Raw genomic sequence first — 19,368 nt, 5'->3', positions numbered from 1 at the left:
CATCTCAGAACAAACAAACAAACTGGCCAGGCACGGTGGCTTATGCCTGTAATCCCAGCACTTTGGGAGACCAAGGCGGGGGGATCACCTGAGGTCAGGAGTTCAAGACCAGCCTGGCCAACACGGTGAAACCCCATCTCTACTAAAAATACAAAAATTAGCCGGATATGGTGGTTTGCACCTGTAATCCCAGCTACTTGGGAGGCTGAGGCGGGAGAATTGCTTGAATCCGGGAAGTGGAGCTTGCACTCCACTTGCAGTGAGCCAAGATCACACCATTGCACTCCAGCCTGGGGCACGGAGCAAGACTCCGTGCCCCTGTCCCACCAAAAAAAAACATACTCTGTCTCAAAAAAAAACAAAAAAAACCCCAACATCCATTTTCAAGTATAAGAAATACATATTCTCTGGGGGGAGGGGGGAGGGATTGCATTGGGAGTTATACTTGATATAAATGGCGAATTGATGGGTGCTGACGAGTTGATGGGTGCAGCACACCAACATGGCACAAGTATACATATGTAACAAACCTGCACGTTATGCACATGTACCCTAGAACTTAAAGTATAATAATAAAAAATAAATAAATAAATAAAATAAAAAATAAAATGAGGAATTATAAAATGAAAAAAAAAAAAAAAAAGAAATACATATTCTCGCCAGGCGCGGTGGCTCAAGCCTATAATCCCAGCACTTTGGGAGGCCGAGACGGGCGGATCACGAGGTCAAAAGATCGAGACCATCCTGGCTAACACGGTGAAACCCCGTCTCTACTAAAAAATACAAAAAACTAGCTGGGCGAGGTGGCGGGCGCCTGTAGTCCCAGCTACTCGGGAGGCTGAGGCAGGAGAATGGCGTAAACCCAGGAGGCGGAGCTTGCAGTGAGCTGAGATCCAGCCACTGCACTCCAGCCTGGGCGACAGGGCCAGACCCCGTCTCAAAAAAAAAAAAAAAAAGAAATACATGTTCTCGGCCAGGCACAGTGGCTCACACCTTTAATCCCAGCACTCTGGGAGGCTGAGGTGGGCGGATCACCTGAGGTCAGGAGTTTGAGACCAGCCTGGCTAACATGGTGAAACCCCATTTCTACTAAAAATGCAAAAAATTAGTCAGGCGTGTTGGTGCGTGCCTGTAATCCCAGCTACTCGGGAGGCTGAGGCAGGAGAATTGCTTGAACCCAGGAGGCGGAGGTTGCAGTGAGCCGAGATTGTGTCCAATTGTTGTGAGCCGAGATTGTGTCCAAGTTGCACTCCAACTTGGGCAACAAGAGCAAAACTCTGTCTATAAAAAAAAAATACATATTCTCTTTTCATTGTATAATAAAATATTATTCTAAAATGAAGTATTCTTTTGTTTCCATGTAGGTACATGGAAAACTTGGGGATTTCACAATAATTTCTTGGACAATAATGAGGCTACAGACATAAAAGCAGGTATAAATAAATACAGTTTTTAAGAGCACAGTAGAAGTACTGATAACAAAGCTAATCTCTGAAAGTACATGTTTATTCCCCAAACCTACTATAGAAACTTCTAGAACACACAGAAACACATAATCACGCATTCTGTTAGATTTCAGAATGTGACATTATCGCACTTCTAGTAGTCTCTCAGAAACTCCCCTGTCCAGTGGTAAGAGAATAAGTAAAAACGACAAATGTCTCAGGATTAGTATGAAAATAGCTTTGACCTTATAGACTTCCTGATAGGGTCTCAGGTATCCTCCATGGTCCTGGGACCACCCATTGCATACTGCTGCTATATAGTAATGAAAATGAAGAAACTACTACTATATGTAATATTACAAATGAACTTCACACATGATACTGGACAGAAGGTACTGGAGAAAAAAAGTACATCCTATATCATTCCATTTATTTGAAATTCAGAAATAGACAAAAACCACTGCATGGTGTAAGAAGGCAGGATACTGCTTACCTTTGGTGGGTAAGGAAAGCCCAGGAAGGGCCTTGAGGGCTCTGGGTTCCTGGTAATGTTCTGTTTCTTGGTTAAGTGGTGGTTTCACAGGTATGTTCACTTAGTAAAAACGTCTTCTGTAAGGAAGTGATGTAGAAAAGTGTGTGTTTGTGCTTATATCTGTACCTAATAAGTACGTATGTGAGTGTAGTGGTTGTTTTAAACATGTCTGCTGGCCCGGGTACAGTGGCTCATGCCTGTAATCCCAGCACTTTGGGAAGCCAAGGCGGGTGGATCACCTGAGGTCGGGAGTTCAAGACCAGCCTGGCCAACATGGTGAAACCCTGTCTCAATTAAAAATACAAGAATTAGCTGGGCATGGTGGTGGGCACCTGTAATCCCAACTACTTGGGAAGCTAAGGCAGGAGAATCGCTTGAACCCAGGAGGCAGAGGTTGCAGTGAGCCGAGATCGCGCCATTGCACTCCAGCCTGGGCTACAGAACAAGACTTTGTGCCCCTCCCCCACCAAAAAAACACACACACACACCATGTCTGCCATTTCTGTGACAGTCCTCGAACCCCCCCACCAAAAAAAAAAATGGAGTCTAACTTCCTGCTTTGAAAATGGGACAGCCCTAAGTGACTTGTTTCCAACAAATAGAACTACTTTGTGATTTCTGAGGCTAGGTCATAAAAGTAGACAGCTTGTGCCTAGCATATGCTCACATACCCTCCCTCCCTCCCTGCATTTCCCATATGCTTTTGGAGTCTTGAGTTGCAGGTAAGAGGGCATCTGTTACCTTGAAACAGCTATGCTGGGCACACCATGTAGAGAGACCACATAAGGATAGAAAGCCCCAGGCATCATAGCTGTTACAGTCCCAAGCTTTACATACTTCCTCAGGTCTGGTACCAGACATGTGAGTGAGGAAGCTATTGGAATGATCCAGCCTGACCAATGTGTGACTGTCACTGGAGAAACACCAAGTAAGGAATGCCTAGTTGAGCTCAGCTAATCCTCAGGACTGAAAGACAATAATGATAAATGGGTCTGGTGTGGTGGCTCGTGCCTATAATCTCAGCACTTCGAGAGGCTGAGGTAGGAGAATCACTTGAAACCAGGGGTTCAAGACTGGCCTGGGCAATAAAGTGAGATCTTTTCTCTACAAAAAAAAGATTTAAAAATTAGCAGGGCATAGTGGCCCACCCCTATAGTCTCAGCTTCTCCAAAAGCTGAGTGAGGTAGGAGGATTTCTTGAGCTCAGGAGGTCGGGCCTGCAGTGAGCTGTGATTGCACCACTGTACCCACTCTCACGTGGGTGACAGAGCATGACTTAGTCTTCACTAATAATTATAACAGCAGTAGTAATAGTAATAATAAATGGCTTACTGTTTTAAGCCACTCAGTTGGAGTGGCTTGTTATAGATAAGCAAATACATGGTTTATTTATGTATGTGTTTATATATAAAATCAGTGCAGTAGATGTAGGAGTGAATAGAAACATGGAGAGATGTTCAGTAGTTAATACAAATTTAAGGGCATTAAATGATTATGATTGTCAACTGTTATCTTTGTATTGTTTCTCTTCATCTTAATTCCTTTTCCTTAATAATTTAATTCATTTATTCAGCAACTGATTATTGAATACTTATTATATTGTAAAGGTTGGTTTTATAGTGATTTCTCTATCCTTGAGTAGCTTTATGGGTTAAAAAAATACACACACACACACACACATATATATATATAAATATTTTTTTTTTTTTTGAGACAGAGTCTCACTCTGTTGCCCAGGTTAGAATGCAGTGGCATGATCTTGGCTCACTGCAACCTCCACCTCCCGGTTCAAGGAATTCTCTTGCATCAGCCTCCCAAGTAGCTGGGATTACAGGCACGCACCACCACGCCCGGCTAATTTTTGTATTTTTAGTAGAGACAGGGTTTCATCATGTTGGCCAGGCTGGTCTCGAATGCCAGACCTCAAGTGATCTACCTGCCTGGGCCTTCCAAAGTTCTGGGATTACAGGTATAAGCCACCATGCCTGGCCAAATATTAAAAAGATGAAAATAAATGAATATGTAATTCCAGTAGTACTTCAGGAAGGACTCCATTAGGTAATATTATCGGGAATACACTTTTGAGGAAGTGACTTTTACTCTGAGACTTGGATGAAATGAAGCCCGCTTTACAAAAAATCTAGGCAAAAAGATACTTAGCTCATGGAAGAGGCTATGAAACTCTAACATAGGAAAGGCTTTGGCATGTCCTAGTTGTTGACAGATTAATTTCGTTATAACCTAATGAATAAAAAGGAATTGGACTCAAAATGAGATTATATTGATTAGCAGAAGACTTGTATTCTTATGACAAGGTGCTGAAGTTTTAAAATTTCCGTGGGAAGCTGTATTTGTATATATGTAGATTAAGCTGCTTGTGACAGAGACCCAGAACAATAGTGATTGAAACCATATAGATGTTTAAATTAATTTTCTTTTTTTTTGATACAATGTCTATAACCCAGGCATAGAAATCTAATTTTCTCTTGCATTAAAATCCAAGCTGGAAAGGTACCTACTCTGCACAAGCATTATTGGACAGACATGACAGCAAATCAATATTGCCATCAGCTTTGTTAAGGAAGAGGGAAAACAAGCAATATAGGGCTTGGGCCACCTGACTCTTAAGGAAAGAACTCAGATGGTATTACATAATATTTCTGTATTTCTTTAGGCAGAACCCAAGTTGCATGGCATTCCCAGCTGTAAAGGAGCTTGGGAAATGCAGAGTTTATATTGGCAGTTTTTTCTCAAATAAAAAGCCGTGGGTTCAATTGATATTTTAAAAAAAGGAAAATAGATATTTGGCAACAGCTGACAATCTGCCACATAAACCTTTGGCCTGATAGTGTTAAACATATGGACTCGGACTCAGTTGACCTCATTCTAAGACCAACTCTCTTAAATTCTGATTGAGTTGATTTAGAATGTTTCCTAAACATCCATAATTGCAACAAACTCTCAAGGTAATTCAGAAGCGGATCAAAATTTCAGCACCATTGAACTGACTTATTTCCCTAATTAACTCCTTCATTTGAGTGCTCTCATTTCCCTGTGCTCCTTTACCCACATAAGAGTTCTCCAAGCCTTTTATTTCTTATGTGAATTATTTGCAGTTATCTCTCATTGCTACCATAGATATTTTATTTTTCTTATAGTACAAAATCAGGAGTTAAAATGTATTTCTTATCTTTCAGACTTGGCATCCAGAGATGAGCCCCAGAAGTTACCTCCAAAAAGTGATATTTATGAAACAGAATTATTCCAGTGGGTTAACATGGAAGAACTTAAAAGCCATAGTCCTGAGAGATCAATTTTCAGAGATATCTGGGAAGGCAATTGTCATTTTGAGCAACATCAGGGACAAGAGAAGGGTTATTTTAGACAACTTATGATTAACCATGAAAACATGCCCATTTTTAGCCAACATACTTTACTCACTCAAGAATTTTATGATAGAGAGAAAATCTCTGAATGTAAAAAGTGTAGAAAAATCTTCAGTTACCATTTATATTTTAGTCACCACAAAAGAACTCATTCTAAAGAACTTTCCGAATGTAAAGAATGCACAGAAATTGTTAATACACCATGCCTTTTTAAACAACAGACAATTCAAAATGGTGACAAATGCAATGAGTGTAAAGAATGTTGGAAGGCCTTTGTTCATTGCTCACAACTTAAACAACATCTAAGAATTCATAATGGTGAAAAACGCTATGAATGTAACGAATGTGGGAAGGCCTTTAATTATGGTTCAGAACTTACTCTACATCAAAGAATTCACACTGGTGAGAAACCTTATGAATGTAAAGAATGTGGGAAGGCCTTTAGACAGCGATCACAGCTTACTCAACATCAGAGACTTCATACTGGTGAAAAACCCTATGAATGTAAGCAATGTGGGAAAGCTTTTATTCGTGGCTTTCAACTTACTGAACATCTGCGACTCCATACTGGTGAGAAACCTTATGAATGTAAAGAATGTGGAAAGACTTTTAGGCATCGCTCACATCTTACTATACATCAGAGAATTCATACTGGTGAGAAACCCTATGAATGTCGGGAATGTGGGAAGGCCTTTAGCTATCACTCAAGCTTCTCGCACCATCAGAAAATTCATTCTGGCAAGAAACCTTATGAATGTCATGAATGTGGGAAGGCGTTTTGTGATGGCTTACAACTAACCCTACATCAGAGGATTCATACTGGTGAGAAACCCTATGAGTGTAAAGAATGTGGGAAGACTTTTAGACAGTGTTCACACCTCAAAAGACATCAGAGAATTCATACTGGTGAGAAACCTCATGAATGCGTGATATGTGGTAAGGCCTTTAGACTTCATTCACACCTTATTCAACATCAAAGAATTCATACTGGTGAGAAACCCTATGAATGTAAGGAATGTGGGAAAGCCTTTAGCTATCATTCAAGCTTCTCACACCATCAGAGAATTCATTCTAGAAAGAAACCTTATCAATGTGGGAAGGCGTTTAATCATGGATTACAACTTAACTTACGTCAGACTCTTCCTACTGGTGAGAAGCCAGTCAGGTTTCCTCTCCTCCCTCCCCATCCTAGTCTAGCATGAAATTTGTTGATGGAAATATACATTGTCTTTGTTTTATTTAAGGAAAATGTTGGTAAGCCACCATGTTTCATTAGTATTGATTTATTTAATTCTTGAAAATCAAATGTTTTTAAGTGAGAAAATGGAAAACTAATTAAAGTGTAAATTTTGCTCTCATTTTAATGCTGTTTCTGAGTTATTGTATTAACCGTTATTGAGAATAAATTTTCTTTTTTTATTGACAATAAATTTTCTAAAATTACATGTTTCACTGAAACCAGTAAAATATAGCATAAATAAAATGAAAACAATTTCGTCTCATCCCACAAATCTCTGCGATAACCAGTATGTGTATTTCTTCTTCCTTTATGCTCAAACAGCCTGTACACAGAAAGTGTTTGTTGCATGTGTTTGGAGGAGCTTTTACCCCTATATGGACATTTGACAGCATCTTGTCCTTTTCAAAATAATCATGAATACTTTTCTAGGTCAGTACATAAAGATGTAACCCATTCTTTGTAAGGTTCAGAATATTTCTAGAATGGAATGGGTCTGTATTTTGAGCCATTACCTACTACAGACATTCAAGTTGTTTCTAATGTTCACCTGGAACTCTAGTTTTACCTTCTTTTCTTTCTGTTGTGCAGATTCCCAACAGTGGGATTAAAGAGTATCTGGCGTTATGTATTTTGGCATGACATTTATTTTTTAAAACCTTCTAAACTTTTTGTTTAATAGAAGCATACATTATAAAATTCAAAAATTACCAAAAATGTGAAAATTAATTCTCCCCTAACATCCAGTTCTGTAGCCACTTACCTTCTCTCCACAGGTGCAACAACTGCTAGCAGTTTCTTTTTATTCTAACAGGAATATTTCATGTAAATTTCATGAATTTTTGGACAAAAGTAGGTTATTCATAATACGTGATTTATTACACATTCTCATCGTAAGTTCACATTTGGCGCACTTCATTTTTTTTTTTTTTTTGAGACACGCCCAGGCTGAAGTCCAGTGGCACAATCTTGGCTCACTGCAAACTCCACCTCCAAGTTTCAAAATTCTCCTGCCTCAGCCTCCTGAGTAGCTGGGACAACAGGCGTGCGCAACCATGCCCCGCTACTTTTTGTATTTTTGGTAGAGACAGTTTTTTACCATGTTGACCAGGCTGGTCTTGAACTCTTGACCTCAGGTGATCCACCCCACCTCAGCTTCCCAAAGTGCTTGGATTACAGGCGTAACCCACTTTGCCCAGCCCACTTCATTTTTTAATACATTCCAGGAATTTAAAAACTTTGGGCTAACTATCAATTTACTGCCTCTTGGCTCCGAATCCTTCATTGCCTGCTCTGCAGTATTGGAACTGGGTTCTGTGAACATTTCTCCTTCGTCACCTGGCATGATGTTAATTTCTGCCAGTAGAGTGTGGGGAGGACACTAGAGGAGGAGGGTTTTTTCTCTTCTTAGTTTTGTTTCACTCTTGTCAGGCTCCTGTAGCGCTTGCAGCAGTAGCCCTTGGCTCCTGTAGTGTGTGACACCCGGCAGGACCAGCCTCTAACACGCACTTGGGTGGCTACACAGCAAGTAATAAGAGGTAGTGGCATCTCTCTGAAGATGGCTTTTGCCGTCTACCAAGAGATTGACTTCTAGGCTACTCCTACAACTCTGCCATTCTGAACCATGTCTCTGCCCTTTCTAAGAAAGCCTGGATTTTGGCCTGTGGGAGAGTGGGCTAGTTTGGGTTGGGTATCTCAGTCCATGCTTTCTAGGGTCAGTCACTGCTACCACTTTCTTTTGTATTCCAAGAATATTCCAGGTAAAATTTTTAAATCCTTTGGACAAAAAGAAACCAATGACTTCATTAATATTGTATCATAGGGTGGATTTATGTATATTTATATTTCAGAGATTTACTTTTTACTTCCTGAATCCAAGAATTCACATCCTTCATTGATTCTCAAAAATTCTCAACTATTTCCACTTATAATATTCCTTTCCCTCATTCTCTGCCCACTTCTCCCTTCTCTATCAATCCTCTGAATTATATGTTGAACTTTTCTTACTGTCTTTTTAGAAGGTCTTTTGCTTATTTGTCCAAAACTACTGTCAAGAACAGAATTCCTTGTGTGTACATTTTTTAACATTACATATTTTGTATCATGCTGTGCAATCCAAAATTTGTTTCATTCAGTCAATAAGTTCATGAAATTTAGTCTCCTTTTGTGATTTACAGGGGTTAAGGAGGGAGTGAGGTCAAGGGGAATGTGGATGTGGCTATAAAAATGCAACATGAGGCCGGGTGCAGTGGCTCACGCCTGTAATCCCAGCACTTTGGGAGGCTGAGGCAGGCAGATCACGAGGTCAGGAGATTGACACCATCCTGGCTAACATGGTGAAACCCTGTCTCTACAAAAAAATACAAAAAAAAAAAATTAGCCGGGCGTGGTGGCAGGCGCCTGTAGTCCCGCTACTCAGGAGGTTGAGTCAGGAGAATTTCTTGAACCTGGGAGATGGAGGTTGTAGTGAGCCAAGATCGTGCTCCAGCCTGGGCAACAAGAGCAAAACTCTGTCTCAAAAAAGAAAAGAAAAAAAGAAACATTTTTCTTTTCTAAGGTCACGAAGAAATTCTTCTACATTTTTGTCTATTGACTTTGTAGTTGTATCTTACACAATTAGGTCTTTAACCTATTCCAGAGTAAAATTTTGTATTTTCAAAAAAAAACGATTCTCCCATAATTGTCTCTTGCAGCCCTTCTCTGTGAGATGGTATTTTTTCCTGCCTCTGGAGGAAATGTCTGGCAAGTGTCATTATAGTCAAAAATCCAGGGAGGCTGAGGCGGACGGATCATGAGGTCAGGAGCTCGAGACCATCCTGGCTAACACAGTGAAACCCTGTCTCTAATAAAAAAAATACAAAAAATTAGCCAGGTGCAGTGGCAGGCACCTGTAGTCCCAGCTACTCGGGAGGCTGAGGCAGGAGAATGGCGTGAACCCGGGAGGCGGAGCTTGCAGTCAGCTGAGATGGCGCCACTGCACTCCAGTCCGGGTGACAGAGCGAGACTCCATCTAAAAAAAAAAAAAAATTGCAACATGAGGAATCCTGTGGTAATGGAAATGTTCTGTGTCTTGATTCAATGTCAACATCATGCTTGTGATGTATAGTTTTTCAAGATAATTAGTATTGGGGAAAACTTGGTCAAGGGTACATGGGATCTTTTTGTATTATTATTGCAGTTGCATATACTCTAAAATTGTTTCAAAATAAAAACCTTGATTTTTTGAAGTTTAGGAAAGATCGTTTCAGACAAATATGTGAATCTGAGTTATCAATGTACTGTAATGTAGAACAGGGGACTTTATTATGTTTCCCAGTGCTATTCTGAATGACTAGTGATTAGGTTGTCTTTTATTTTAAAAAATGAGACATTCATAGGCTACTTTTTTTTTTTTTTGAGACAGGGTCTTGCTTTGTTGCCCAGGCTGGAGTGCAGTGGCACAATTATAGCTCACTGCAGCCTCATTTGTGGTTACTTGACTAATTTAGATTTTTTTATGTTTATACTTTCTCATTTATATACATTAAAATAATGATTTTTTTCTTTTTCTTTTTTTTTTTTTTGAGATGGAGTCTCACTCTGTCACCGAGGCTGGAGTGCAGTGGCACCATGTCAGCTCACTACAACCTCCATCTCCTGGGTTCAAGCAATTCTGCCTTAGCCTCCCGAGTAGCTGGGATTACAGGCACCCGCCACCATGCCTGGCTACTTTTTATATTTTTAGTAGAGACAGGGTTTCACTGTGTTGCCCAGGCTGGTCTCGAACTCATGACCTCAAATGAATCACCCGCCTCGGCCTCCCAAAGTGCTGGGATTACAGGCGTGAGCCACCACACCCAGCCAATGATCTGTTCTTAAAAAGATAAAATATTGCCTAGGTGCAATATTTTAAGTGTGTTGTCAAAACACAACCAATGGGTAATGTCAACATGCATTCTAACATGCAATTTATTGGATTTAGCCAATAGAATGTGGGTGGATGTCATTTTTGGTAGAACTGTTGGGAAAAGGACTTGTGGGGTGCCTGTATAAACTGGCCATAAAAATATGGGACAATAAGTTGTGGAAAGCCACAAGAGGCCTCTGAGGAGGAAAGCCTCCTAATTGCCATCACGTTCCCATGACCAGAGCGTGACCTGCTCTCTTATCTATAAACACTGTGCTCAAGGAGAAAGACATTCCTTTGAAGCATTGGAATGTGGCCAGATATGCCGGCTGCTAGTTAGGCCCACTCCCCACAGTTGCTCTCTGATAAGTAAAAGAATAAATCAGTAGTTAAGTTTATGCTGCTTCAGCACAAAGGAAATATACCTAAACTGCCATTGCCCCCCTTTCACTGTTTCACCCCTGAACATCTGCTTCTTAGATCTAAGTGACTGTACTCAATAGATAGTGTGGAGACCAGAGCTTGGTGCCTTTGCAGCCTCTGATTTGCTCTGGCCCTCTGGCTCCCACCTTTATGAGCTCTTAACCTGTCTCTTCTCATTCCTTTGTCGCCACTGGACTTCGGGTACCCTATGGGTGGTGTTGAGGCTGGTCCTCAACAGAACTTTACATGTGCTTTCATATTATGACTTGGTTTTTGCTATTGGCCATGAGAAGAACATGCCACATGTAGCCATTTGCTCATCCATGAAAACCTTCCAAGAATAGTGGCACTGCTTCACTTCCACCTTCTAAATCTTATGCAAATTTCACCAACATGGTGAAACCCCATCTCTACTAAAAATACAAAATTATCCAGGTGTGGTGGCAGGCCCCTATAATCTCAGCTACTCAGGAGGCTGAGGCAGGAGAATTGCTTGAACCCAGAGGGCGGAGGTTGCAGTGAGCTGAGATCGTGCCATTTCACTCCAGTCCAGGTGAAAGAGCGAAACTCCATCTCAAAAACTAAGGCCGGGCGTGGTGGCCCATGCCTGTAATCCTAGCACTTTGGGAGGCCAGAACGGGTGATCACCTGAGGTCAGGAGTTAGAGACCAGCCTGGCCAACATGGTGAAACCCCCTCTCTACCAAAAATACAAAAATTAGCCTGGCGTGGTGGCACGCATCTGTAATCCCAGCTACTCAGGAGGCTGAGGCAGGAGAATCACTTGAACCCAGGAGGCAGAGGTTGCAGTGAGCCGAGATTGCACCATTGCACTCCAGCTTGGGCAACAGAGCAAGATTCTTTCTCAAAAAAATGAATAGAAATTTTAAAATGACCATTATAAAAAAGACAAACAGTAACAGATCTTGGTGAGGGCAGAGAGAGGGGAACACTTTAGTACACTGCTGGTGGAAATGTAAATTAGTATAACCACTATAGAAAAAATTATAGAGTTTTCTCAAGAAACTAAACATAGATAATCCACATAATCCAGAAATCTTACTGTGGGGTACATATCCAGAATGAAGGAAATCAGCACATCTAAGAGCTATCTGCACACCCATGTTTACTGCAGCACTATTAACAATGGCCAAAATATGAAATCAACCTAAGTCTCCATCAATGCATAATGGATTTATACACAATGGAATACTATTCAGCCATAAACAGAATGAAATACTACCGTTTGCAGCAACATGGGTGGAAGTGGAGGTTAATTATGTTAAGGGAAATAAGCCGGGAACAGAAAGACAAACTTGGCGTGTTCTCGTGCAAAAGTGGGAGCTAAAAGAGTTGATCTCATGGAGGTCAGAGTAGAATGATGGTTACTAGAGGTTAGGAAGTGAGGGGCTAGGGGTGAAGAGAGGTTAGTTAATGGATATAAAAATATGGTTAGATAAGGCTGGGTGCGGTGCCTCACACCTGTAATCCCAGCACCTTGGGAGGCCGAGCCGGGTGGATCACGAGGTCAAGAGATCAAGACCGTCCTGGCCAACATGGTGAAACCCTGTCTCTACTAAAAATACAAAAATAAGCTGGGCATGGTGGCTCGCGTCTGTAGTCCCAGCTACTTGGGAGGCTGAAGCAGGAGAATTGCTTGAACCCAGGAGGCTAAGGTTGCAGTGAGCTGAGATCACATCATTGCACTCCAGTCTGACAACAGAGTGAGACTCCATCTCAAAAAGAAAAAAAATGGTTAGCTAGAAAGAATACGTTCTAGTGTTCGATAGGACAGTAGGATGACTATAGTTAACAATAATTTATTGTATATTTCAATATAGGTGGAAGATAATATTTGAAATGTTCCTAACACAAGGAAATGATAAATGTTTGAGGTGGATATCCTAATTACCCTGATTACATATTATATGCATGTATCAAAATATCACACATATCCATAAATACATACAATTATTATGCATCAATAAAAACATACACTGTAATCCCAGCACTTTGGGAGGCCGAGGTGTGGGATCACTTGAGGTCAGGAGTTCAAGACCAGTCTGGCCAACGTGGTGAAACCCTGTTTCTACTAAAAATACAAAAATTATCCGGGTATGGCAGTACACGCCTGTAATCCCAGCAATTTGAGAGGCTGAGGTGGAAGAACTGCTTGAACCTGGGAGGCGGAGGCTGCAGTGAGCCGAGATTGTCCCACCGCACATATACAATCAGGGGCCTTTAAGTGGCACTGTGTTGGAATTAAGAATACCGCTGAGGGCCAGGTGCGGTGGCTCAAGCCTGTAATCCCAGCACTTTGGGAGGCTGAGACGGGCGGATCACGAGGTCAGGAGATCGAGACCATCCTGGCTAACACGGTGAAACCCCGTCTCTACTAAAAAATACAAAAAAATTAGCCGGGTGCGGTGGCGGGCGCCTGTAGTCCCAGCTACTCGGGAGGCTGAGGCAGGAGAATGGCATAAACGCGGGAGGTGGAGCTTGCAGTGAGCCGAGATCGCGCCATTGCACTCCAGCCTGGGCGACAGAGTGAGACTCCGTCTCAAAAAAAAAAAAAAAGAATACCGCTGAGAACCAAGGGATAGCAGAATTGGCCCCACTTAGTATTATTCCCAATGATTGCATATGCCCAGATGACTATGTATTGACTGGTTTGTCAGCCATTGTTAAATGTGTTGGAGACACAACAGAACACACACCCTGAGTTCCATCTTCCATAGGTGTGCCACCCCTAGACATGAAGCCTGCCACTCCAATGGGGGGCTGATCATCTGGATGGAGTTTACAAATATGGGCTGAGTGCAGTGTGTTCCTTGTGTTGTGAGTTGACCTGTGGAACCATGATGAGACCATGTAAGAAGGCCTGTGTATGTGTAGACTGACTACTACTGGATATATAATTCAGAAGCCAGTCAAAGATATCTTTGGAGACACAAATCAGGAGGTACTGCTGCTAATGAAGCAGAGCTAGGGATTTTTATTAAAAAAAAATTACAGACAGTACAATTCACTTTTTTATACTTCTATTTTTTACACATGCATAGATTTTTGTTATCTATGACCACAAGCAGGATACAAAACAATTCCCACACCTCAAAGAATTCCCTCGTGCACCCCCTGTGTATTCAGATCCCACCCCACCCCAGACACTCAGCAACCTTTGATCTGTTTTCTGTTGTTATATTTTCACCTTTTCCAACATGTCATATAAATGGAATCGTACAGTATGTAACTTTTTGGGACTGGGTTCTTTCCCTTAGCGTAATATATTCAAGGTTCATCTATATTGTTGCATGTTTCAGTAGCTCATTATTGTTATCGTTGAGTAGAATTCCATCCTGTGAATGTACCACAGTGTATCCATTTACACACTGAAGAACATTTGCTTGTCTCTAGTTTTTAATTTTTTTAATTATAAATGATACTTACAAACACTCATGTACAGGTTTCTGTGTGCACATAATTTTTCATTCCTCCAGGATAAATACTTATAAGTGGGATTGCTGGGTCATATTGGATGTGTAACTTTTTGAGACTGGCATATTGTTTTCCAGAGCAGCTTTACCATTTTGTCTTTCCTATTAGCAATGTATGAGAGTTTCAGTAACAAATCTATTATCTGTACTCCTGAATCTAAAATAAAGGTTAAAAAAGAAAGAGTTCCGGGTGGGCGCGGTGGTTCATGCCTGTAATCCCAAGGTGGGCGGATCACGAGGTCAGGAAATCGAGACCATCCTGGCTAACACGGTGAAACCCTGTCTCTACTAAAAAATACAAAAAATTAGCCGGGCGTGGTGGCGGGTGCCTGTAGTCCCAGCTACTCGGGAAGCTGAGGCAGGAGAATGGTGTGAACCTGGAGGCGGAGCTTGCAGTGAGCTGAGATCGAGACAGAGCGAGACTCCATCTCAAAAAAAGAAAAAAAAGGAAAGAGTTTCAGTTGTTCCACATTCTTGTCAGCACTTGGTATTGTCACATATCTAGGGTTTTGAAAAGCCCGATTATAAACTGATGAATATCTCAAATAGTAGAACATCCCAGGTGAATGTTGAAGACTAGTGTTGGAGCCTGTGCTTTTGCTGTTGCATTTTACTTGTGAAGCAGGGCATGGTAAGCCTGGTTCTACTGCTAGACCAGAAACTGAGTGAAGAAATTAAAGCATTCGCTGGCAAGAAATGATCACATTTGAGATGTACTGTGCACTATCTGATACTGGGGACACAGAGGGTGAGGAGATATGCTTGTTCACATACATTATCAGGAAATACACAGCAGTTATAGGAGCCATGTTTGTAGGATGGAGATGATTTACAGTCAGACTGCAAAGCTCTAACATTATCTCCATGATGCCTGGATGTCTGGCTCTGACTCTTGGTTGGGATAAAGCCGGTGAGCTACATGAGGTACTGGTTGAAGTCTTTTGTTTTTTTTTGAGACTGAGTCTTGCTCAGTTGCCCAGGCTGGAGTGCAGTGGCGCGATCTCGGCTCACTGCAAGCTCCGCCTCCTGGGTTCACGCCATTCTCCTGCCTCAGCCTCCCAAGTAGGTGGGACTACAGGCGCCCGATGCCACGTCCTGCTAATTTTTTGCATTTTTAGTAGAGATGGGGTTTCACGGTGTTAGCCAGGATGGTCTTGATCTCCTGACCTCGTGATCTGCATGCCTCGGCCTCCCAAAGTGCTGGGATTACAGGCGTGAGCCACCGCGCCTGGCCGGTTAAAGTCTTATATTCCCTGGGAGACTCCCAGAGCCAAGTTGTTAATGATGGCTTTTTAACTTTTTTAAACTCACATCACCAGTTAAGATAGCCTGGCATGACTATGTAACCAGTGAACAGAGAGGAATAAAAAACCCATGCAGTGGCTGGGCACAGTGGCTCACGCCTGTAATCTCAGCACTTTGGGAGGCTGAGGTAGGCGGATTACCTGAGGTCATGAGTTCGAGACCAGCCTGGCCAACATGAAGAAACCCTGTCTCCACTAAAAACACAAAAACTAGCTGGTCATGGTGGCACATGCTTACAATCCCAGCTACTTGGGAGGCTGTGGCAGGAGAATTGCTTGAACCTGGGAGGCAGAGGTTGCTGTGGGCTGAGATCGCACCACTACACTCCAGCCTGGGCGACAGAGCAAGACTCTGTCTCAAAAAAACAAAACAATGACAACAAAAAAACCCATGTTGAGAAGTCCTGCCATCAGCTCTCCCCAAATCAAGTTTCATACAGATCTTAGTGGTTCAGTTCAGAGATAGTGTGCAGTCTGTGCGTGAATAAAACCACTAAGAAGCGTGCAGCTAGATGATTCTGAGCCCCAGTGCTTACCTTCCCTTTCTTTTGCTGAGCCACATCCTTTGCTTCTAACAAAAACATTTCCTGGGTGTGCTCTGTGGAGTCTTGTTAGTCCTCTGAACTGATGAAATCATTTTGCATATGTCTTATGACCTTGCAGTTAGGTCTACAAAATATGAATTTGCAAAATCACTCCTATTTTGTCGTATATATTTAGGCCAAGTTGACTTAGATTCTATAAACATGTTTGCTCCTTAGAGCTGCCCAAACTGCATTGAGCAATAGATAAGTTAGATGAAAAATACTCATGCGGCACATGATATTTTGGTTCATGATGGACTGCATATACAATGGTGGTCTCATAAGATTATAGTACCAGCCAGGTGTGGTGGCTCACGCCTGTAATCCCAGCACTTTGGAAGGCCAAGGCGGGTAGATCACGAGGTCAGGAGACTGAGACCATCCTGGCCAACATGGTGAAACCCCATCTCTACTAAAAATACAAAAATTAGCCACGCTTGGTGGCTTGCACCTGTACTCCCAGCTACTCCGGAGGCTGAGGCAGGAGAATCACTTGAACCCGGGAGGTGGAGGTTGCAGTGAGCCGAGATCGCACCACTGCACACCAGCCTGGGCAATAGAGTGAAACTCTGTCTAAAAAAAAAAAAAAAAAAAAAATTATAGTACCATATTTTTATTGTACCTTTTCTGTGTTTGGATAGATTTACATATACAAATAATTACCATTGTGTTACAATTGCCTATAGTATTCAGCACAGTAACAGATTTGTAGCCTAGAAGCAACAGGCTCTACCATATAGCCTAGGTGTTTAGTAGGCTGTACCATCTCGGTTTGTATCAGCACTCTGTGATGCTTGCAAAATCATGACACTGCCTAATGATGCATTTCTCAGAATGTATCCCTATTAAGTGAGGCAATGCTGTATTTATCAATTCATACAGTGAAAATCTCTAAAGTGAGTGAAGGGGCTCACACCTGTAACCCCAGCACTTTAGGAGGCTGAAGAGGGAGGACTGCTTGAGGCCAGGAGTTTGATACCAGCCTGGGCAACACAGCGAGACCCCATATATATAAAAAATAAAAACGTTAACTGAGTGGGATGGTGTATGCCTGTAGTCCTAGCTACTTGGGAGGCTGAGGCAGGAGAATTGCTTGAGTCCAGGAATTCAAGTCTGCAGTGAGCTATAATGGCACCACTGTACTCCAGCCCAGGTGACAGACTGAGAACCTGTCTCAAAAAAAAAAAAAAAAGGCAAAGAAAATTTCTGACTTCTTCAAAAGAAATCTTCAAGCAGGATTCTGGAACACAGCCCAATGTTGTTTCACGCCAAAATATAAACCACAGGACCAAATTTTCCTAAGGAGCAGCAGCTCATATGTAAATAGCTTTAGAAAAAACAACTTCAGCCGGGTGCGGTGGCTCACACCTGTAATCTCAGCACTTTGGGAGGCCGAGGCGGGGGGATCACCTGAGGTCAGGCTTTGGAGACCAGCCTGGCCAACATGATGAAACCCCATCTCTACTAAAAATACAAAAAAATTAGCTGGGCATGGTGGTGGGCACCTGTAATCCCAGCTACTTGGGAGGCTGAAGCAGAAGAATCACTTGAGGCAGAGGTTGCAATGGGCCGAAATTGCACCATTGCACGCCAGTCTGGGAAACAAAAGCGAAACCCTGTCTCAAAAAAAAAAAAAAAAAGAAAGAAAGAAAACACAACTTCATTTAAACTTTCTTTAAAGCATTCAAAAGTACCTCCTTCAAGGACATTCATTAGATTCCATACCTTGATTTCTCTCTGCGCCTTTGTTGAGAAATGACAGCACGGGGTCTTTTGAGGATGGATCACATTATCCACAGCCTTTCTTTGGGGGCTATTTTCATTTTTTTTGTGTGTGCAAAATTGGGACGTATATGATGAATATGATTTACTGCCAGAAAATGAGAAAGAACATATATGGACCCCTCAATTGAGTTGTTATTAAGGTATGTAATTGTAAACCAAAAATGCAGCCAAATCCTCAACTGTATTTTATGGTCAGTTTTTCTTCATGCCAAAATCACCTATTAGTAACCACCATATCTTTGCTCATTGACTGCAGAATCCAAATATTTATACCTTTATTTATTTATTTATTTATTTATTTATTTATTTATTTTTGAGACAGGGTCTTGCTCTGTCACCCATGCTGGAGTGCAGTAGCACTATCCTGGCTCACTGCAACCTCTGCTTCCCGGGCTCAAGTGATCCCCCCACTCAGCCTCCCCAGTAGCTGGGACTACAGGCATGTGCCACCATGCCTGGTTAATTTTTTGTAGAGATGGGGTTTTGGCACGTTTCCCAGGCTGGTCTCAAACTCCTGGGCTCAAGTGATCCTTCCAACACCTCTGAAAGTGCTGGGGTTACAGGTATGAGCCACCAAGCCCAAACTTATACCTTTATTTTTATTATATGTTAATAGATACTAAAAAATTACTTTTCCCTTTTAATAAAACAATCAAGTTAAATAAAAACTTTTTTATTAAATAAAAAATAAAACTGTTTTTAGTTTAAAAGCCTGACCATTTTGTTGGCCAGGAATTTGGGAAGACCTCAGCTGGGCAGTTCTTGCTTGAGGTCTCATTTGTGGTACCAGTTGGGTATCAGCAGGGTCCACAGTCATCTGAAGGCTTGACTGGATGTCCAAGAGGCTTCACTTACATGGTTGGCAGCTGATGCTAGCTGATGGCTGGGAGCTCAGCTGTGGCTGTTGACCTGGGTGCCTACACATAGACTTCCTAGCATCATAGTCTCAGTATGGCTAGACTTTTGTCATGGAAGAGAGTCTTCCCAGAGTTAAAAGTCCCTATAATCCTAGCACTTTGGAAGGCTGAGGTGGGCAGATCACCTGAGGTCAGGAGTTCAAGATCAGCCTGGCCAACATGATGAAACCCTGTCTCTACTAAAAATACAAAAATTAGCCATGCGTGTGGTGCTTGCCTATAATCTCAGCTACCCAGGAGGCTGAGGCAGGAGAATCACTGGCACCTGGGAGGCAGAGGCTGCAGTGAGCTGAGATCATGCCACTGCACTCCAGCCTGGGTGAGTGAGACTCTCTCAAAAAAAAAAAAAAAAAAAAAAGGCCGGGCGCGGTGGCTCA

At 42.0% G+C, this 19,368-nt stretch overlaps 1 protein-coding gene across 1 annotated transcript in view; it reads left to right on the top strand.

Moving 5' to 3' along the window:
* ZNF850 (zinc finger protein 850) overlaps positions 1–6,564 on the top strand; it is a 145,623-nt gene extending 139,059 nt beyond the window's left edge. Inside the window, exon 6 of the mRNA XM_026449426.1 lies at positions 5,440–6,564. Within this exon, the coding sequence (XP_026305211.1) occupies positions 5,440–6,564 (1,125 nt within the window). The remainder of the gene's footprint in view (positions 1–5,439) is intronic.
* The last annotated feature ends 12,804 nt before the right edge of the window (positions 6,565–19,368 follow it).

The sequence above is a fragment of the Piliocolobus tephrosceles genome, chromosome 21, assembly GCF_002776525.5.
Source record: "Piliocolobus tephrosceles isolate RC106 chromosome 21, ASM277652v3, whole genome shotgun sequence".
NCBI lineage: Eukaryota > Metazoa > Chordata > Mammalia > Primates > Cercopithecidae > Piliocolobus > Piliocolobus tephrosceles.
This window is presented reverse-complemented; position numbering and strand designations above follow the sequence as displayed.